At 42.2% G+C, this 21962-nt stretch overlaps 1 protein-coding gene across 2 annotated transcripts in view; it reads left to right on the forward strand.

Moving 5' to 3' along the window:
* Kdm3b (lysine demethylase 3B) overlaps window positions 1-21962 on the forward strand; it is a 60644-nt gene that overhangs the window by 16710 nt on the left and 21972 nt on the right. Inside the window, exons 3-11 of one of the 2 annotated variants that reach the window (XM_021150261.2) lie at window positions 1262-1375; window positions 2472-2577; window positions 3576-3700; window positions 5827-5901; window positions 10027-10626; window positions 14690-15938; window positions 16701-16902; window positions 18669-18883; window positions 19918-20070. In XM_021150261.2, coding sequence (XP_021005920.1) covers window positions 1262-1375; window positions 2472-2577; window positions 3576-3700; window positions 5827-5901; window positions 10027-10626; window positions 14690-15938; window positions 16701-16902; window positions 18669-18883; window positions 19918-20070 — 2839 coding nt within the window. The remainder of the gene's footprint in view (window positions 1-1261; window positions 1376-2471; window positions 2578-3575; window positions 3701-5826; window positions 5902-10026; window positions 10627-14689; window positions 15939-16700; window positions 16903-18668; window positions 18884-19917; window positions 20071-21962) is intronic. The other variant, XM_085833606.1, reaches the window with a different exon arrangement.

Below are 21962 nucleotides of genomic sequence, written 5' to 3' on the forward strand. Positions count from 1 at the left end.
TACTTGTTTCTTTTATTGGATAGGCTGCGGACCAGACCTCATGTGCTCCACACTGACTTCCAGATCACTGTGTGATCCGGGGTTCGCTTACAGGTGTGTGCCAGCCTGGTTTATACCATGCTGGTGATTAAACCTACAGTTATATGTATTAGGCAAGCACTTTCTCACTGAGCTGTCTGTCCATCTGCAAAAAGGCTTTATTTGTTTGTTTTTCTATTGTTGTTCTATTTTCTTTGTTTTTCTGGTGTTGGGTATCAAATCCAGGGCCTCCCGGGGCCTTTTTCATACTAGGCAAATGCTCTGCCACTGAGTTATAGCCTGCTACCCAGTGAATGAATCGCTTTGATTGGATAGGAACATTTTGACCTTTTTTTCTTATGTGTTCCCATACATATTTACCTTATAACTACTCATCAGGGATTGTGAAATCTATATGCTATCTCCTTAACAGGCTTTGATTTCTAAAGTTACCAAAGCAAAAATTCAACAGATCTTTTCTTCTTGTGCTCTGAGGAAAGGTTGTTTATTGTTTTGTTTTTCTAGATAGGTTTCTCTATGGCTATCCTGGAACTCACTCTGTAGACCAGATTGGCCCTGAACTCAAGAGGTCCCCCTGCCTCTGTCTCCTAAGTGCAGGGATTAAAGGCGTGCACCATCATACCTGGCTTATTCCAGTGACTGATAAATCTCCCAGAGGCTTCAGGAGCTGTAGAGACAGTCGTAACTTGTGTATTGGGAGATCTTCCTTGCCCATCTCCCAAGTGCTAGGATTACAGACATGGACTAGCGCCTTCACTACAACTCTGCACTGTTACAGTTTATCTCTTGGAAGCCTAGTGTGGTTAGTCAGAGCCCTCGTGATGACGGTGAATTTCTTATTGCGCATGTCCTTGTTAGATGTAAGGGCATTAAAGCCAGGTGTAGTGGCTCAGACCAATAATTTCAGCATTTGGGGCGCTGAGGAAGGAGCATTGCTTCAAGTTCCATACTGACCTGGTCTGTAGTGTGAGATCTGACCCAAAACCAAATAAACCAAATTAGGAAATATTGAGCAAACTGTCATTTGATTTGTTCCTTGTGGTTATTTGAGGAGCAGAGGCTATGTTGAAAATGTTTGCAAGGACTTGTTCTTTAGCTTCTCTGTTCACTGGGATGAGAAGAGAGTAGTGATGGGTGCTTTCTCTGAAGCTAATGATTAATTGAGCTGTTATCTATTTTTATCTCCAAGTTCTAATCAATGTCTTGTCTTTGTGCTTCACAGACTTTCACCCCCCTAGTAGATAAGCTGGGGTTGGGGTCTGTGGTGCCAGTTGAATACCTTGTGGATCGAGAGCTTCGTTTCCTGTCGGATGCTAATGGGATGCATCTGTTCCAGGTACTTGGCACTTGCTCCATCTAGTCTTCGGCTTATGACTTACCTCCTTGCCAACTTCCTTGTTGATTCAAATATGGGAATTTACTCTTTTAGCATTGCTTTGCTTCTTTTCATAAATGACCCTGTGCATTTTGAAGTTTTCTATTTTTAAGAAGTACATCCAGTGACTGGAGCCTCTTTTCTCTTTTGCATATTCTTCTGCACACACTAAAGCCACCCAGGACTTAAAACTACCATGATTCTGAGGGTTTCTTCAGGAAAAAAAAATGGCTCTGGGGTTCAGCAGTTAAGAGTACTTGCTGCTCTTCTGGAGACCTTGAGTTTGGTTCCCATCAGTCTGTCCTCAGGCTTGCTTACACTGCTTGTAGCTCCAGCTGGAGGGGAGCAATGCACTGCTCTGGCCTGGCCTCTGCAGATACCTGCAAATGTTAACATGCATATGCATACACAACAGAAAAGAGGCTCCTTGCTGACGCCTTCTGATAGAGTTCATGTAGCTGGACCCTAGTGGGGAGTAGGAAAGAGTGATATCTGTTCCCACAGCATGAAGTGGATCCAGAGGATCTGATGCCATCTTCTGACTCCTGAGGGCACTGCATGCACATACTTGTAAGGATTATCTGAGAGTTTTAAATTATAAAGGTTTTGCTCTTTCTTCCTTTCTGTCTGTCTGTCTGTCTGCCTTCCTTCCTTCCTTCCTTATCCTTCTTTTCTTTTAGAGTACATTGTTGCTGTCTTCAGACACACCAGAAGAGGGCATCAGATCCCATTACAGATGGTCGTGAGCCACCATGTGGTTGCAGGGAATTGAACTCAGGATCTTTGGAAGAGCAGTCAGTGCTCTTGACTGCTGAGCCATTCCCAGCCCCCAAATTTAGTCTTGCATTGAGAGACCAGTATTTCCTAAACTGTGTTCTATGTTTTATTAATGGTAGTTTCTTTGTTATTCTTTCTCATCAAGAAAAATCCTTACTTTATTCATCCCTATGCTCTGTGTGCGTGTGTTGAAGACCTTTCTAGTGTATGATTTTTCTTATCTAGTTAATTTTATTGCCATTTATTTTAACATCCAGGTGTTTGCTTTTATCTCTACCAGATGGGAACAGATGTTCAAAACCAGATTCTTTTAGAACATGCTGCATTAAGAGAAACAGTTAATGCTTTGATCAGTGACCAAAAGCTACAAGAGATTTTCAGCCGAGGTAAGAACAAGTGGTTTTCTGTCCTTGGATCCAGGTCAGCATTGATAGAGAGGACGAAGCACCACATAGCTTTCAAATGTCTTCCCTGGTCTGTTGTCGTGTAAACTTTGAATTATCTGTAGTTAGCAACAGTTCTAGAATCAGTTGGAAAAAATAGCCTCTTACTCAGACGGGGAACTTTATAAGCTGAATCCTCTATCCAATGGTAGGAAGTCACAGAGTAGAATTTCTAGGGTCCCTGAACTAAGTTCGCCATTTTCCACTTGTTAATAGTGCCAACAGATACAGTCCCCAGCTCTTCTTTCTGCATTTCATAGGACAGAGTTTTGTTGTGTTTTCTTGAGTGTTTATGAAGGAGTTAACCCGTACTAGAAAAATGTTCAGTTTTGTTTAAGATAGAGGTTACTGCCTTTAGAGAAAACTGTATTTGTACTTAACCATATACTTAACAAGAGCTAAAACCTTGGTGATACCAGCAAAGTGTTTGCATAAAGCAATCATTCAAGACCTACTGTGCGTTAACAACAGAAGAAAGGGGGAGGTCTGTGCTAGAACTTGTCAGTGGTAAAGTGTGTCTGTAAAACACAGTCCTGGGTCCCATCATTCAGCATCAATAGAACTTTTCACCCAAAGTATTTAAAACTGAGGTGGCAGGACATTAATGGTCACTTATCATTCCCATGGCCATTTTATCTAATGACACATTCAGCTTAGTGGCCTGCTTTGCTTTGCTTTTCGTTGAAGCTTAGGCAGGCCTTCCAGAGCTTTTTTTTTTTTTTTTTTTTTTTAAGATTGAGAAAAAAAATGGGCTTGGGAGATTCTTTAGAAGTAAAAAATGTATAAAAGTTTAGGAGAACTCGGTTTCCTTTTTGTGCTGAGTATGGAAAACTAGAGTTGCTCTTTTCTGTTCTGCACAGAAAATGTCAAGTTTGTATCTCATGTGGTTATAAAATACAGCTCAGCCCAAAACATTCCGTTGTAATTGGTCTCTCCTTTAGGTCCCTATAGTGTCCAGGGCCACAGAGTCAAGGTCTACCAACCCGAAGGAGAGGACGGATGGCTCTGCGGTGTTGTGAGCCGTCAGGACTCAGTCACCCGTCTTATGGAAGTGTCTATAACTGAGGTGAGGCTCTTACTCTGTAAGAGGTACAGCATTGCCTTACAGAAAATGACATAAAAATGTAACTGCCCACGCCTTTCATCCCAGCACTCGGGAGGCACAGGCAGGCAGATTTCTGAGTTCGAGGCCAGCCTGGTCTACAGAGTGAGTTCCAGGACAGCCAGGGCTACACAGAGAAATCCTGTCTCGGGGAAAAAAAAAAATGTAACTGCCTCAGCATAGAATCCACAGGAAGACTAGATTTTACTTTTGCCTGTTTTCTTCATTGCTGAGCCTGTCATTGTGAGTTAGAGGTAAACATACAAAAACCCCATTGGCTTCATAGCTTTGGGATGATGTCTTTGAAAGTACTTTTGTAAGCCAAGTGTGGCTGTGCATATGTGTGGTCCAGCACTCTGAAAGTGTTAATCCTACCTATGGAGATTAAAAACCATTGCTTGGGCATTCTTTGGTCAAACTATGCAGGCTTTGTTATTTTTTTTTTTTTTTTTTTTGCCATACAAGGCTATCTCTTTAAAGTAGGAGGGTTAAGAAAATAGCAATGAACATAGGAGAAGTTAGGGTTTATATGGCCCCCAAACTGCAAGACTTTGAGATTTCCAAGGATTAGGGAGTTTCTAGAGGAATTTTGGTTATGTAGGACCTTGGCTGAAGATTTCAAAATTACTGCACAGAACATCTTATCATGTATGTTCAAGATTCAAGTCAACTCCGTAGGGTGGAGATATACCAAGTTCCAGAAACAGGTTACAACACAGTCAAGCTGAAATTCTGCAGCACTCAGGCAGGTCCATGAGAAGCTTAGGTGGATGGATCTTAAAGAGAAAAAAAAATTACAGTTACGTATGTGTGTACTCTATGTGCCTGCTGTGCCCTGTGCCCACAAAAGCCAGCAAGAGAGTGGGGTTTCCTTGAACTGACATTCCAGACAGTTGAGATTTACCATGTGGGCAGTGGGTAGGCTGTTCTGAAAGAGAAGTGAAGTCTCTTATCCACAGAGCTGTCCCCACTACAGACATTTTTTTTTTTAATTTCAAGTAATATACATATGTGTAAAGTGTACAACAAAAACTGCCATTTCCCCAGGGAGCTACAACTCCCCCAGTGGGATCATCAATTTGATGTTTTCCATTTCTGCCTAACATTTTCTATGTGTATATCCATGATACATTTTTATTTATATTAGTTGTATAAGTTTTACATTAGTGATTGGTATGATATGGTACATAGGCACAACTCATCTTTTGAACATCATTGTATGTTTGTTGTGCTGTATATGTATGTCAGTATAGATACTTAAAACTTGACTCATCCTTTCAAAATACAGCTATACTCTAAGTGGATATGTCATAATTTAGTCTAGAATTGGGGACTTTTAAATTATGTGCTAATTAAAAGCTATGGGCACAGTTAAACATTCCTTCACAGATGTTATTTATAAGAATGAATAAAGATGACTTGGTGTGGGAAAAAAAGACGGCTCAGCTGTAAAGAGCACTCAGTGCTTGAGTTTGGTGCCTGGCACCTGTGTTGGGTGGCTCATAGCTGTTTGTAGCTCATTCACAAGGGATCCCACATTCTCTTCTGGCCATTTGTACTCATATATACATACCCCCACACAACACATTTGTACACATAATTAAAAATAAGTCTGTTAAAAATAAGAAATTTCTTGGTGTGAAATTGCTAAGTCAAAGAAAATACAATAAATTTGTACTTACATCACATTGTCCCACTCCCAAAGTTTTTATTTTTTCTTTAATAGTTGAGTGCCTCTTTTAATGATTGTTGGCTTAGAGATATAGAAATTTAAAATAAATAATTTTTAAAAACATAAAAAAAAAGAAATTTAAATGAATATTCCTAAGAAGATATACTTAGATCTTAAACTCAGTCAGTTCTTTTAGTTCATTAACTTGACAAATATTAATGTTTGCACTATTGTAGATGTTATTTCCAGTACTATTATTGGAGATGACTCTTCTTAGAAAGTTTTCCATCTTGTAGAGAATTAAAATTAAATAAATACCTATATTGTTAAGGAACATGTATGATATTATATCTTGGTTGTCAAGGTATTAATAGCTTTTTTCCTGTTTTTCATGTGCTCTGCTTTCCTGCTACCATAGACTGGTGAGGTCAAGTCAGTAGATCCCAGACTCACCCACGTGATGCTGATGGACAGCTCGACACCACAGAGTGAGGTACAGTAATAGAGTCAAAGTAGATCCCGGAGCTTGTATTAATTCTATTATGTGGATTTCTTGTGTCTGGGTTTTTATGGATACCCTTAAGCTGCTCAGCTCTGCCATTTTTTTTCCTGTTTACTATATGATTTGCTAGTTAAGAGAGGAGGTGTCTTATGAAAGAGACCTGGTTTGAGCAAACCCTTTTAATTATAGCAGTGTCTCTCAATTGTGTAAGCCATGGTCTCTTTCTTTTTATATTCTCCCAGGATAAGTTTAATAGATAGTTAATACTGGGATAAACAATGCTAATAAGAGGAAATAAAGGAAAAGCTATCTTCCCTACCCCCAATCGGGTCCCATTGAGCTCCCCATTGAATTCCAAGGTAGTCTGAAATTCTATATTTTGTAGTGGAATCAAATCAAACAAATGCCCAGTTCAGTACTGCGCACACAGTGGTTTATTTATAGTTACTATGAACCAGGCCAACTCTTGGTTCCTTCAAAGTTATCGTAAACATACAAAACCATTTTTATGTTGGGACTGGAGAGATGGCTCAGCAGTTAAGAGTGCTGACTGCTCTCCCAGAGGTCCTGAGTTCAATTCCCAGCAACCACATGGTGGCTCACAACCATCTATAATGAGAGCCTGATGCCCTCTTCTGGTGTGTCTGAAGGCAGCTGTAGTGTACTCATATACATAAAGTAAGTAAATCTTTTTTTTTTTTTTTTTTTTAAAGTTTACTTTAGCCGGGCAGTGGTGGCTCATGCCTTTAATCCCAGCACTTGGGAGGCAGAGGTAGGCGGATTTCTGAGTTCGAGGCCAGCCTGGTCTACAGAGTGAGTTCCAGGACAGCCAGGGCTACACAGAGAAACCCTGACTCAAAAAACAAAAAACAAAAACAAAAAAAAAAGTTTATTTTAAAAATCTGCTTGAGCTAGCTAGATATGACAGTGAACTCAGATAATCCGAGCACATTGATGCTAAGGCAAGAGTATCAGGACTTCAAGGCCAGCGAGGTCTACTTGAGTCCCTGCCTCAAAAGACAAAACAGCATTTATGGTCCTTAAACTATTAACAGTTGTGTAAATGTTACTTTCTCCATCTCACTGGATAAGTGTGCAGTCCTTATTTTTCAATTGAAACGGGTCTGTGTGTTGTCTGAAACCTACCCTATGTCCATTGGGCTGGCCTCAAACTCCGAGATCGCCTGCTTCTCTCTCTCAAGTGTTGGGCTTAAAGGTGCCACCATGCACCACTGTTGAGTCATTCTTGTTGAAACAAGATCAGAAGGAAAGGAAGGAGCCATGTTTAGTCTAATAGTTGGTTAGTTCTTTGACTGCACGGTTACCTCTTACTGTGTGTGCGTGCCTGCCTGAGGATGCCGTTGTTTTGATGATGTGCTGAGCTTTTTCCCTTTGTTCCTTTCTAGAGCTCATTTGTTTCTTAAGTACTTCGCTGCTACTGTTCTGTTGTAGATGAAACTGGAGTGCGTGCATAGGTCTTACATCCATCTACACTGTCTGCTCACATCTGCTCAGCATAGTAGGACACACATTGGATGTTTAGGGAATGGTAGGAGACTGCTCTGAGCCAGGTCTGCAATTTGGCCAGATGTGTTAGAAACTGGATCTGTGTTATTTAGCTGAAGATTAGTGGCTCTTCTTTGGCTTGTCCTGGTATGACTATATTCTTGACAAACAAAGTGCAATTATTGTTGATATCGTACCAAGTTTTATAATAACCCTTTTTAGACATCCAAGATCAGTCCACTCATATCTGACTGGGATGAGAAAGTGTGTGGATGATTGCATGAACAAGAAAGATTATATCTCAGTGAACATTCATCTGCAAGTAGACTGAAAACTTGCAGAATATTTTTAAATGAGGATGAAATAAAAACAATCTTTGATGAAGTGTTTCCAATTCTTGAATAAAAGATTTGGAAAGCTTTGATAATATCACCAGAAATATGATAGGTACTTAGTCATAATGAGTATGTTATTATTTATTTATACCTGTTACTCATCTCTGTGGAAACTTGGGTAACATTACCAGAAGTGTGGGTCAAATGGAAACAAATCTTGAGCTTTCTTTCTTTTTTGGGGTTTTACAATTGGTGCTGGAGAGATGGCACATAGATTAAGAGCACTGGTTGTTGTTGTGGAGGTCCTGGGCTTAGTTCCCAGTGCGCACTTGCTGGCATATAACCACCTGTAACTCCAGTTCCAGGGATCAGATTCCCCCTTCTGTCCTCCAATGGCATCTGTATGTATGTGGTATACACATACATAAACTTGGGTATACATGCACTATGTATAAAATAAACCGATTTTTTTTTAAAAGAGTTTTACAAGAAAATTAAAGGAGGGAAAAAATGAAGTCAGCAAAAAAAAAAAAAGAAAAATACAGAAATTAGCAAGAAGAAAAAAATTTATATTTTTTGTTTTGTTTGTGTGTTTGTTTGTTTTGTTTTTCGAGATGGTTTCTCTGTGTAGACCTTGCTGTCCTTGTCACTCAGTAGAGCAGGGTGGCCTCCAACTCAGAGATTCTCCTTGCCTTTGAAGAGATTAAAGGCATGTACCACTCCACATGGCTCCAAGAAATTTTTAAATATTTAAAAAGTTGACATACCAAATATAATGATTACAGTATAGATATGGCTCTGTAAGTTGGATTTTTGTTTTTGTTTTTTGTTTTTGTTTTTTTTTCCCCCGAGACAGGGCTTCTCTATATAGCCCTGGCTGTCGTGGAACTCAGTAATCCACGTGCCTCTGCCTCCCGAGTGCTGGGATTAAAGGAGTGCGCTGCCACCACTGCCCGGCACGAGGCTCTGTAAGTATTAAGAGTAGATTTATTAAATATTCGTAAATAGTCATCTCTACAAACGAGTCTATTGCCACCTCAGTACTTTCAGTGTTCCTGAATCAACCTAGAACCTGCTTCTTAGGACCTTCAGATCCGCATCTTCTTAGCTCTGGCTTCTAAAAGCATAAGATGTCGTTGGCAGTATGAAATACTAGTAAGGAGGTTTGTGCTTTGAGCCTGTGTTGATCTGCTATTTCCTTTCTCCTTGACTAATGGTTTGCAGTAAGGTCTGGAAGTCAGCTAAGTCTTAGAATGTCAGTGCACAGCTCAGGCCTCTCAGCTTTGCTTTTCCTTTGCTCATGATTCACACATTTCTAGGAGGTTTTATATTTCAGAACTTGAAATGCAAACTTGTACCAAAAGCAGATAAGATGGAGTACACATGTAATCAATCCCAGCACTAGTGGGCAGAGGCAGGCGCTCGAGTCTGAGGCTAGCCTGAGGTCTCTATAGAGACTGGTAGGCTGTTGGGATGACATAGTGAGACCTCTGTCTCAGAATAAGTATAAATAAATAAATAAATTTTAACTTTTAAAAAAGTACTTCTTTTATGTGTATAGATGTTTTGCCTACATGCATATGTATGCACTTGAGCATGCCTTCATGCCCTTGGATGTGAGGAGAGGGTGTCAGATCCCTTGAAGTGGAATTACAGATGGTTGAGAGCTGCCATGTGGGTTCTGGGAATCAAAAGTAGCCAATGCTCTTCCTTGAGTCTTCTCTCCATCTACCACTACCAATAGCCTGACCCTGGAGAGATGTTTGAAGGGATGCTCTTTCAGATTCCTGGTGTTTCAGAACCAGAACTCGTATTAGGCCGTGTACTAGTCTCTGTACCTCCATCACTAGGGGGATCCTGCTCCCACTTCTGGCCTCTGAAGGTGCCTGCTTGCATACTGCAGACATGTGGCATACACATAAATGGAAATTTAAAAATTACAGGACAAATGCACTCCCAGCCTAGCTCTGACAACTTGTTTTGTAGCAGAAATTCCACAAATTGTTGAAACTCTCAAAAAAAAAAAAATTCCTGTGAAGTGGTGTACCTTCTGTGCAAGGGTTTGCCAAGGCAGGGAAGCGCCAGTCGCTATGGTCTTGAGTGTGGGTATCTACAAAGGAAGCCACTAGCAGACTGGAGCTGTCCAGTGTGTTAGAGCAACATCAGAGCGGTGCCTGCTCTATATGCTTCTAGGATGGGAAAGCATTAATGGCTAATGGTTTTCACAGGATGAAAGATCCCTTACAATAAACCTTTTTTGAATTTTGTTTTGTAGGGGGGTACCATAAAAGCAGTAAAATCTTCCAAAGGAAAGAAGAAGAGAGAGAGCATAGAGGGGAGAGATGGCCGGAGGAGGAAAAGTGCTTCGGACTCTGGGTGTGACCCTGCTACAAAGAAATTAAAAGGAGACAGGGGTGAAGTAGACAGTAATGGGAGTGATGGAGGTGAGGCAAGCCGAGGGCCCTGGAAAGGAGGTAATGCCAGTGGAGAGCCAGGGCTGGAGCAGAGAGCCAAGCAGCCACCGTCTACATTTGTTCCCCAGATTAACCGCAACATTCGCTTTGCCACTTACACCAAAGAAAACGGCAGAACTCTGGTGGTACAGGATGAGCCTGTAGGTGGGGATACGCCTGTCCCTTTCACTCCGTATGCTTCAGCCACAGGTCAGACACCTTTGGCCCCAGAGGTAGGTGGAGCTGAAAACAAAGAGGCAGGAAAAATGCTGGAACAAGTTAGCCAGGGCATGGTGGCTTCAGCAGCTGTAGTCACTACCGCCAGCTCCACCCCAACCACGGTGAGGATCTCAGACACTGGTCTTGCATCAGGGACTGGGCCGGAAAAACAGAAAGGCAGCTGGTCGCAGGCCTCAGGAGAGGTGAGTTGCTTCAGGGCAGACTGGCAGATCTGGGTTAACTCTTCCACTCTCCTCCATTGTTGATGCATTGAAACCGCCCCGCCCCAGGAAGGAAGATTTCTGATACAGACTTACCTTGTTCTCTCTGGGCCAGTCCTGCTTGTTTGGCAAACGTGTATTTTTTAATAACTATCAGCTCTTAAAAGTCGCCTGACAGTTGAGCTAATTAAAAACCAGTAGACTATTCAATTTAATGAGGTGTGAAAAAGATCTGGTGGGACCTTCTTTTTCAACTGTCTGTTTAGTTCATGGTGTAGCTGAGCCTCTAACTGGAGTCTTGGAGGCAGAGTTAATGGAGTTACCGTGCTGAGGCTAGTGAACGCCAGAACAAAGGCTGTGCAAGCCAGAGTTGCGCTCTCACTTCCTTCTCTGAAAGTCTTCCTCATGGGTAGCCCCACCTCCAGTCACTTGGCATGGCTATAGTTTTTTTCTTGCTAATTTTGTTCTTTTAAATAGCAGTACTATAAAATTTAATAGAGTTAGTTGGCAATAGTATCTCGTTTACTATATACTTTTTTTTTTTTTTTTTTTTTTTTTTTTGCCAAAATAGACTATAAAAATAAATTGACCAAGTTTGGTCACCAAAGTGTTAAGTCATATTTTTCTTTTAAACAGTCTGGTAACGCATGTTAGAATATGAAATCCTTGACCTTTAAAAAAATTATAAAATCTGAGGGCTAGAGAGATGGCTCAGTAGTTAAGAGCACTGGCTCTTCTTCCAGAGGTCCTGAGTTCAATTCCCAGCAACCACATGGTGGCTTATAACTGACTGTAATGTGGTTCTGGGGATCTCTTCCTCTGCAGGCCTATACATGTGGCACACTGACACACATGCAGGCAAAGCACTCATACTCATGGATATAAAGGTAAATAAACCTTTTTTTAAAACAGAGAGAGTTGGAAATGGTGCCATGTTCATGTCCTCTCAGCCAATATGGAAATTGAGCAGAGGGTTCCTTTGAGCCAGGAGTTTATGACAATTTAGCCTGGGAACTTAAGACTTTGTTACAAAATTAAAAGAAACAAAAAATTATATACAGAAAAACTACTGTGTGCTAAGTACTACTGCATATTATATATGAAAACCAGGCATAGAGGTGTATGTATACCCACAGCCAACAGCACTCTGGAGGAGCAGTAAGAGGGCCAGAAAGTTCAAGGTTATTCTCAGCTCCTTAAAGAATTTGAGGCTGGCCTGGGCTACACAAGACCCTGTCTAAAAAGAAAAATCCCTGTTTTCAAGAGGAGCTCACATACAAAATAAAATGGAATTATTTCAGGTATAGGCATAGCAGATAAAAATGACAGTTGGTTGAGGGTATAGCCCAGTGGGAAGCTCTTGACTGTTAGGTATAAATAAAGCCCAGGGTTCAGTCTCTAACCTCAACAAAAACCTACTGCTTATCGATTTCATCTGACTTCTTTCCTTTCCTAGCAAATGCAATTTTTAAATCCTTAGTATTCAGGGATAGGGAGGGAGATGGAATGTCCAGGCAGAAGAGAAGGCCTATAAATATAATGCTGCTTATGGCGTTCCTCTGTTAGGTAGGTAGAGTAAAGGAAAGTGACCAGGTGGCTCTGTGGCTTTCTAGTGCAGATACGTCTTCAGAGTTATGAGTTATTTAGAAGGAACACTGTCAGAAGTAGTATGAGGGTAAGTGGGCTTATAGCACAAGCCAGTTTATGTGCTGCAGAAGTGATGTAGGTAGGAAACACTTCTATTCTTGGAGTAGAAAAGCTGAAGAAATGTAAGTAACGTGGGTTTAATGGGTATTTCTTTCCATGGTTAGAGGGCTGGGGATATCGTTTATTGGTATTATACTTGCCTAATGCGTTCACAGCTCTTATAGGTTCAGTCCCTCGTCACCTTCCCCAAAAGTCAAATGGGTTAGAGGGATTTTTGGATGATCAAGCATCTTATTAATGTTTCTGGAATCAAAGTACAGCCATAAATGTTTCCCTTTCTATGCTTAATCTGAAATAGAGAAATAGCCATCAAGAAACTTCTCCTAAAAAATGAGTTGCAATAGTTTTCATCACTTTCTTATGAAGAAAGAATTTGGAATTTATTTATTTGAGGGAAAATGAAAAAACAGCCAAACGATCACTCGTGTGCTATTAGCTTTAGTAGTGGGGAACAAGCTACTTAGGTAGAGTTCCTTACAGCCCTGCAGATGTCAGCCCCGGGCCAGATGTTGCTAGTAAAACAACAACAGGAGAGCCTCAGTGCTGTGGGCCTGTTCTGTGTCATGCATGGGCTGTGCTGGAGTATCGGTGCTGTGTAGTTAGTGGGAAGAAGCGAACTTGTGCCTTTTAACTGTAAAATGTCTAAAGTAGTCTTGGTAGCAGATGTCACCTGGAGACAGTCCATTTCTATTTTAGGCTTCTGTGCTACTCTGAAAAAAATTTACCACTGTAACTATTAAAATGTTTAGTTCTGTGGTGGTTAGTACATTCACGTGCCAGAATTCTTACTAGCTCCGGAGAGTTCCCCCATACCAAAAGAATAAACCATATTTCAGCTATGAGATAATTTTTCTCTTTAGTATTTTGGAGGTATAGTATCCTCATCGTAATAATGCATGATTTGCAAGCTAGGTGCTAGGATCTAAGTATTACTAAATTAAGCCAACAATAAAAAATAATAAAAAGGGTTCCTGTGAGTACATTTGTTTACAGATATATTAGGTCTAGATGCCTAATGCACAGGAAAGTATCCTGCAGTCATTCACATACAGAAGTTAAGCCTTTTCAAAGTAAAGGAAGAAATATATAAATGTTTCTTTCATTCCAATTTGTTGTGCTAAAAAATTTGTTTGGCAAATATTTCAATGTCCACGTTTCAACTGGGGAGCCTTAATAGAGCCTGATTGTTACAGAGCTCACTAAATAGCCTCATGTCATCTAGGGTTATCGTTAGGTGAAGAGTAAGCACGGATGAAGCATCTGTTCAATTTAAAATTGACATGAGCAGGGCACATAGTGCAGACTGTAAATCCAAGCACTGGCAGGGCAGGCACAGGGGATCTCTGTGAGTTCAAGGTCAGCCAGGGGGCCATGACTCTGTCTCAGAATTAACTGACTAATTAAGTTCACTTGAATATAATGTTAGTTAGGGGATTTATTTTAAAAAAAGATCTACTTTATGAAATTCAATTTTTTTGTTTTGGTTTTTGTTTTTTCCAGACAAGGTTTCTCTGTGTAGCCCTGGCTGTCCTGGAACTCACTCTGTAGACCAGGCTGGCCTTGAACTCAGAAATCCACCTGACTCTGCCTCCCAAGTGCTGGGATTAAAGGCTTGAGCCACCACTGCCCCCTGGCAATTCTTTTCTTTAATGTACAGGGAGTTGTAAGAAAGTGAAGTAACTTTGTACCATGGGCTATTTACAGCAGCTTAACTAAATAAAAGTGTGTAGCTTGTTGGTAGAGTGCTTTGCCTCAAATACACATTACCTCATAAAGTAGGCATGTTGACATGGACCTGTCCTATAACCTCAGCATTTGGGAAGTAGAGGCAGGAACATTTGAAGTTCAAGGTCATTCTGAACTACATAGGAAGTTTGAAACCAGCCTGGGATACATGAGACCTCGTCTCAAAAGACACGGAAAAGCAATGCCTTTCTGTAGGCCTGAGGAAGTGGACGAATGTTACAAAGGTCTGGGGTCTCAAGTTACATAACAAAGTAAGAACCTTATTCCTTAATGGAGGCTCTTTCCAACTACTGCAGACACAGAGACTCATACATCCTAGCTCCACACTGCCTTCCGAATACTTGGATAATAACCAATGAAGTAGCGGTTTGGATGACACCCTGCTATCTCTGGCTCATCTTTCTAAAACAAAGATGACTTGTGGTCTGTGGCTAGTTTTCTCGATACCAGTGCTGGTGAAATCCAGGTATAAGAGCAGGGTCATGAAATATAGGAGAGAAAAGTTGATTGACTTATAGAACTGTGATGGCTATGATACAGGAAGGTCAGTGGGTCGGGTCATCACTAACTGAAGCTAAAATCTTCCTTCCAGAATTCAAGAAATTCTAGTCTGGCCTCTTCTGGATTTGGAGTGTCTCTCTCAAGTTTGTCACAACCATTGACTTTTGGAAGTGGACGGAGCCAGTCCAATGGAGTTTTAGCCACAGATAACAAGCCTTTGGGCTTCTCTTTCAGCTGCAGCTCTGCATCAGAGTCTCAGAAGGACTCAGATCTCTCCAAGAACTTGTTTTTTCAATGCATGTCCCAAAATGTACCCAGCACTAACTACCTGAGCAGGGTTTCAGAGAGTGTGGCCGATGACTCCTCGAGCAGGGATTCCTTCACACAAAGCCTCGAGAGCCTGACTTCAGGCCTGTGTAAAGGCAGATCTGTTCTCGGAGCAGATACTCAGCCAGGTCCCAAGGCCGGCAGCTCTGTGGACCGAAAAGTGCCTGCAGAGTCCATGCCCACCCTTACTCCAGCCTTCCCACGGAGTCTCCTAAATACCCGCACCCCAGAGAATCATGAAAATCTATTTTTACAGCCCCCTAAACTGTCCCGAGAAGAACCTTCTAACCCTTTCCTGGCGTTTGTGGAGAAAGTGGAACACAGCCCTTTCAGCAGCTTTGTGTCTCAGGCATCAGGTAGCTCTTCCTCTGCTACCTCTGTCACCTCAAAGGCAACAGCCAGCTGGCCTGAGTCTCACTCCTCTGCAGAGTCTGCACCTTTAGCAAAGAAAAAGCCCCTCTTTATTACAACTGACTCCTCCAAGCTGGTATCTGGTGTTCTGGGCTCCGCTCTCAGCACTGGGAGTCCGAGTCTCTCTGCCGTGGGGAATGGCCGCTCCAGCTCGCCCACCAACAGCCTCACCCAACCTATTGAGATGCCTACTCTCTCCTCCAGTCCCACAGAAGAGAGGCCAACTGTGGGGCCTGGCCAGCAGGACAATCCGCTCCTCAAAACCTTCAGTACTGTCTTTGGCAGGCACTCAGGCAGCTTTCTGTCTGCCCCAGCAGAGTTTGCACAGGAGAACAAAGCACCTTTTGAAGCTGTAAAAAGGTTCTCATTGGATGAGCGAAGCTTGGCTTGCAGACAGGATTCGGACTCCAGCACCAACAGTGACCTGTCAGATCTGAGCGACTCAGAGGAGCAGCTGCAGGCCAAGAGTGGCCTGAAGGGGATTCCAGAGCACCTGATGGGGAAGCTAGGCCCCAACGGGGAGCGTAGTGCTGAGCTGCTACTGGGCAAGGGCAAAGGGAAGCAGGCCCCAAAGGGCCGGCCCCGGACTGCTCCCCTGAAAGGTGATCCAGCTGGGACCATACATGGTCTTTGCTCTAGCACAAACATCAAATGCTTTGATGGAAAATTCTTAATCTCATAGAATTACAAAGCCAACGGGGCTTGACATTGTCCCCCATCAAACCCTGTTCTAGGCAATGTTGTTTCTGTGTTGTCACTATAAGAGTTATCTGGCCACAAAGAACGTTTTTGATCTTATTAATTTTTTTTTAACATCGGGAACTAAGTTTTTTTGTGTATCCCATTTGTTTCTACTTCTCTTAGACCATCTTTAAATTTACTTCAGGGAGTTAGGAAGAAATAATCACTGTTCCCATAGCAACCTTTGGTAAATTTGATGAAGCAAAGAGATCCACAACCTCTATTTGTTCTTCCCTTAAGACGTGCCAGAGCTCAGTAGCTATGATAGCTCAGAGTCTAGTGATAAAAGCAGCGCTTTCCTTCAGGCTCTGGTAGACTTTAGGATAAAGTCCAAGAGGCTTTGGGGTCCTGAAGAGCCACAGCCAGGTGGTGACTGCCTTCTTCCTCCCTGAGGGGGTTTCATCCCTACCCCTAGAGTTCTCACTTAGCTGGGTTACTCAGATAGAGTTCTCCATGGCTCGTAGTTCCCAACCGAAGCCTTTTTCCTTTATGCGCTCTTTTCTGGGTACATCCTCAAGGAGCATGGAGAGAAATAGCTCACGTCAGGGTGTGTGTCTTGTGCTATTGAACCCTGTTTATGCATACCTCTTGTGAAGGCCCTCTCTCCTCCTTCCTCACGACAGTTGGCCAGTCGGTGCTGAAGGACGTGAGTAAAGTAAGGAAGCTGAAGCAGTCTGGAGAGCCTTTCCTACAGGACGGCTCCTGCATCAACGTGGCGCCTCACCTGCACAAGTGCCGGGAGTGCCGCCTGGAGAGGTACCGCAAGTTTAAGGAGCAGGAGCAAGATGATTCTACTGTAGCCTGCCGCTTCTTTCACTTCCGGAGGTACTGGGCTTTTATCTAACTCACTTCCCAGTTTTCATTGGTTTTAAATGACTGCAGCTCTCTCTGGACCCACAGATGTGTCTTGCCATCTTTCTTACCTTCCCTAACCTTTGCTCTTAGAGTCTGTGTTGAGGCTCTGTCAGAGTAGTCAGTCTCTCAGTTGGATTGTGAAGTGGCATGTGGCTTTGTCCTTAGAGATTGTAAGTTGAACTATTTTAGTTGTAGCCCTGTGCTGTCCTTGAGTTATTCTCAAGTCTGATTCCACTGGAAGTTGTATAAGCAAGACTCAGATTCTTTGTGGCTTCCCCTGACCACCTCCCTTCCCTCAGTGCTAGAGTAAGCTGAATTTGGGATGTGGTACAATGCTGCTTTTGTCCTTCCTTTGTCTTTCAGTTGGTTTGCTTTAGGGGAAGTGTCTTATTTGTGTTGCCAGTGTGGCCTTGAACTAGTGGACTCAAACAATCCTGCCCTTAACCTTCAAAGTGCTGGGATTACAAAGTGTCTGCCACCATACTTGATTAAGAGTCTTTACTTGTTGAATAAAGAACTCAAGTTACCACTCAGCTTTTTCAACTAAGATCAAGTAAAGAAACCTAAATTTTTTATTGGTTTGATCTGAATTTCTTTATTTGGCAAATATTTATTGGGCCACTAATTATGTCAGCCACCCTCCCCTGATACACACACACACACACATACACACACACCCCTCACCCTTCTTATGGATTCAGAAGCAAAGGAAACAAATTTTAGTTCTCATGATTTGAAGAGGAAGGAGGTTTTGTTGTTGTTGTTGTTTTGTTTTTTAGTGGATGTCAAGGGGCTAGAGCAGTGGCTCTGGGTCTTTTAGAGAACTCTTGCTTGGTTCCTGACACTCCTGTCAGGGGCCTCACAGCCCTCTAACTCCAACGCCAGGGAGTCTGCTGACTCTCTTGGTTGGTGGGTTGAGAGAGGGTCTTACTGTGTAGCCCTGGCTGGCTCTGAACTCACACCTACCTCTGCCTCCCAAGTACTGGAGTTAAACACATGTGCCGCTATGCCTGCCCTGAGAGATCAGTTAAAGCAAGTTCATTCCTGAGGATGTACTATTGTTGGTAGAACCAGAGTTGATAGACTAGGATGAGGTCAGAGAATTCATGAAGGGTCTATATTTTATTTGTTGCTGGTTGGTTTTGAGGTGGATTCTCAGGATGTTTTTCTCATTACTGTTCTTTCTTTTTCCTTCGTATGTATGTATGTATGTATGTATGTATGTATGTATGTATGTATGAGAGCTCACAACCATCTATAAACATAGTCCCCAGGGGATCTGATGCTGTCTTTCCTGGCCTCTGGAGTGTACGTGCCTGTGCACATGCACACACAGCATTTGGCAGACAGAATAACTTAGAGTAGTTCACGGGAATGAAACTCACTCAGATCATCAAGTGTAGTAGGAAGCCCTTTGACCCGCTGAGCCATCCATTATCCAGTGCCTTGTCCATCCTTCACCTTTTCCTCCCACGTCCTTAGTCGGCATAGTGTCACGGCTGTCTAAGTATTACAGGAAATAAATACTGTATTTGCACTGTATTCACTGCTATAAGTAACCTGCTGATGACTTAAAGAATATGTACACATGCATAGTTCAGCTATAGTATCTGAGGGAGTTGATCGGCCCCAGATTTTGGTAGGGGTATGGGTGATAGGTAGGAAGTGTGGCCTTTAACCATTTCCCTCAGACCCCAAGGGACGGTTGGGTTTGACTTGTGTCCTTTCTGCCTTAGGTTGGTCTTCACTCGAAAGGGGGTGCTCCGTGTGGAGGGATTTCTGAGCCCCCAGCAGAGTGACCCGGATGCCATGAACCTGTGGATCCCCTCTTCCTCCCTAGCAGAAGGAATAGACCTAGAAACCTCAAAATACATCTTGGCCAATGTTGGGGACCAGTTCTGCCAGCTTGTAATGTCTGAGAAGGAGGCCATGATGATGGTGGAACCACACCGTAAGACGCCTTTCACTGTTCCCCGCTGTTCCCCTCTTGCCACCCTAATTTCTTTTTACTTAAAGAAGGATTGGGAGGAGAAGGCATCTGCTATGAATGAATTAGGACTGATAAGACTTGTCTTTGTAGCAACCTATTCAGATGAACTGTTCCCAGCACGTGCCATTCTTTCCATCTCTGACAGTTAGTAAACAGAACCTCCTCTTCACTGTGCCGTTGTGTCTGTCACACATCTGCCGCGTGGGGTTGAGCTGTTCTGAGTTTGCATCAGTACCAGTGTTCTATGGTTTGTTGCGAAACATGGTACTATTCAGTGCTTAATTTCTCACCTAGAATCCTCATTATTACAAAGAGACAATACAGATATACATCATACTTTTTCCATACCAATGGAAACTATACTGTGAATTTATACTTTACATTTCAAAAGAAAACTTTTCTTTTGTCAAGTTCTCTGTAAAGATTTTATACTGTCTGTTATTTTTGAGATGCGGTCTCAGACTTGTTATAGATCTAAGACTGACCTTTCCCTGCCTCCACCTTTAAATATAGGAATTACAACCCAACTAAAGTGTTATTTTTTTCTCACTTGATAACATGTAACATTAACTTCCTAGGGATTAATCGGCACTAAGAATCTTCTTTTTTTTTTTTTTTTTTTAAAGATTTATTTATTTATTATATGTAAGTACACTGTAGCTGTCTTCAGACACTCCAGAAGAGGGCGCCAGATCTCGTTACGGATGGTTGTGAGCCACCATGTGGTTGCTGGGATTTGAACTCTGGACCTTCGGAAGAGCAGTCGGGTGCTCTTACCCACTGAGCCATCTCTCCAGCCCCCTAAGAATCTTCTTATCACCCACTGTTGTTACAACTCCACAACGACACTCTGCCTTCCATACATTTGTTTCTCTTGCAATTGTAGAAAGACTTGTTTACTTTTAAATGTTTATCTATGGACAGAATGCCATGAGTAAAATGGTCTAGTGCTGTCAGTCGCAGTCAGCACTGCACAAGTGTTCTTCTCTCACCAGAGAAAGTGGCGTGGAAGCGAGCAGTGCGTGGAGTTCGGGAGATGTGTGATGTGTGTGAGACAACCCTCTTCAACATCCACTGGGTCTGTCGGAAATGTGGATTTGGGGTCTGCCTTGACTGTTACCGGCTCAGGAAAAGCCGTCCAAGGAGTGGTAAGTAGTCTTGTCTGTCTCAGGTCATTGTAAACATGACTGGTAGGCATCTATTCTAAGCATTGGCAGTTGGATCGGGGTGGGGGAATGGATGGGGGGGGGGGGCGCTTATGTCCCTCTGAAAGCTGCTCCGCTTCATTTGCCTTTGCCATAAATCTTTTTTTTTAGACATATAACATCTTTTTAAAAAAGATTAGTTTTAATTATGTGACTATGTCTGTCTGCGGGTGTATGTGCACAGGTGAACACAGGTTTTTACAGAGGCTAGAAGAAGGTTTGGCTTCCCTTGGAGCTGGAGTTACAGATGGTTCTGAGCAGATTGATATGGGTACTGGGAACCAAACTGGGGTCCTTTGCAAGAGCAGTATCTTCTTGACTGCTGAGCCATCTTTCCAGCCCCTGTTGTAATGTCTTAAGATTGCCTAAAAAGCCTAAAAAGCCTAAAACCAAGGAGGATTCTACTAGGCAAGTATTCTACTACTGAGCTAAATCTTCAGCCTACCTTTTCCCTTTTTTTTTTTAAAAGATTTTATTTTATATATATATATATATATATATATATATATATATATATATATATATATATATATATATATAATGTGCTCTACTGTGTACACCTGCGTACACCTGCATGCCAGAAGAGGTCATCAGATCCCATTGTAGATGGTTGTAAGACCCCATGTGGTTGCTGGGGATTGAACTCAGGACTTCTGGAAGAACAGTCAGTACTCTTAACCACTGAGCCACCTCTCTAGCCCCCACTTTTTCCTTTTCAAAAAAAGATTTAGTAAGTGAGGCATGCCTTTAATCTATACACTCAGAGACACAGGCAAGTGGATCTCTGTGAGTTTAAGGCTAGCCTGGTGGTATACATAGTGAGTTTCTAGGACAGCCAGAGCTATACAGAGAAACCCTAAGAGGAATGAGTACAGTGCTTTCAGAAGCCACAAAAGAAAGTCTGCCTGGGTATGATGGCACACACCTTTAATCCTAGCACTTAAGGCTAGAGGCAGAAGGGTCTTTGTGAGTTCGAGGACAGCCTGATCTATATAACAAGTTCTAGGACAGCCACAGTGATATAGAGACTTTGTCTCAAAAAAGCAAACAAATAAAAAGTAAAATTAAAAGGGTAAGACTTTAGATTCCTGGAGCTGAAGTTCCAGCTGTTCTTAGCTGCCTGGTGTGGGTACTGGGAGCTGAAAAGGTCTTGTGCAAAGCAGTGTGTGCTCATAACCATTGAGCCTCCTCACAACCCTGTCAGCTCACTGTCATTGTTGTTTTCAAACAAACCTTTTAAACATGGATAAAGCAGTAGTTTAACCTATAAAATTGTGTGGCCACCCTAGCAAATCTTGTCCAAGCTGTTGTTTACCGTTGTTTCCTTGCCCTGACATTTTGCCTCCCTAATTAATTTCTGTCTCTATAGATTTACATATTCTATTTCATGTCATATAGATGGAGTTGTAACATTTGGTGTTTTTTTTGACTGGCTTCATAACTGAGGTTTGTCTATAAAAGTACATATCAGTTGATTTCTTTCTATTGTCTATTGTCTAGCGATGCTCTATTGTATGTTTATTATATGTACATCTGGGTTATATTCATTTTGCCTATATGGATACTGCCACTGTGTGCCAGTTTTTGTGTGGATGTATGCTTAGTCTCTTGGTTATATACCTAGGAGTACAATTTCTGGGTCAAGCCAGGTGTAGTAGATAAACATCTGTAATCCCAGCATTTGGAAGGTAGGGGGAGGAGGATACAGAGATTAGCACTAACCTCAACTGTGTAGTGAGTTTGCCAGTCTGGATGACAGGAGACCTCATCTCAAAACAAAGAAAAACACCCGTGGGCATACAGTAATTCTCTATTTGACTGTCTATGGACTGATG

This window comes from Mus caroli, unplaced genomic scaffold (assembly GCF_978045245.1).
Source record: "Mus caroli unplaced genomic scaffold, Mus_caroli_1 scaffold_19, whole genome shotgun sequence".
In the NCBI taxonomy this organism is placed as follows: domain Eukaryota; kingdom Metazoa; phylum Chordata; class Mammalia; order Rodentia; family Muridae; genus Mus; species Mus caroli.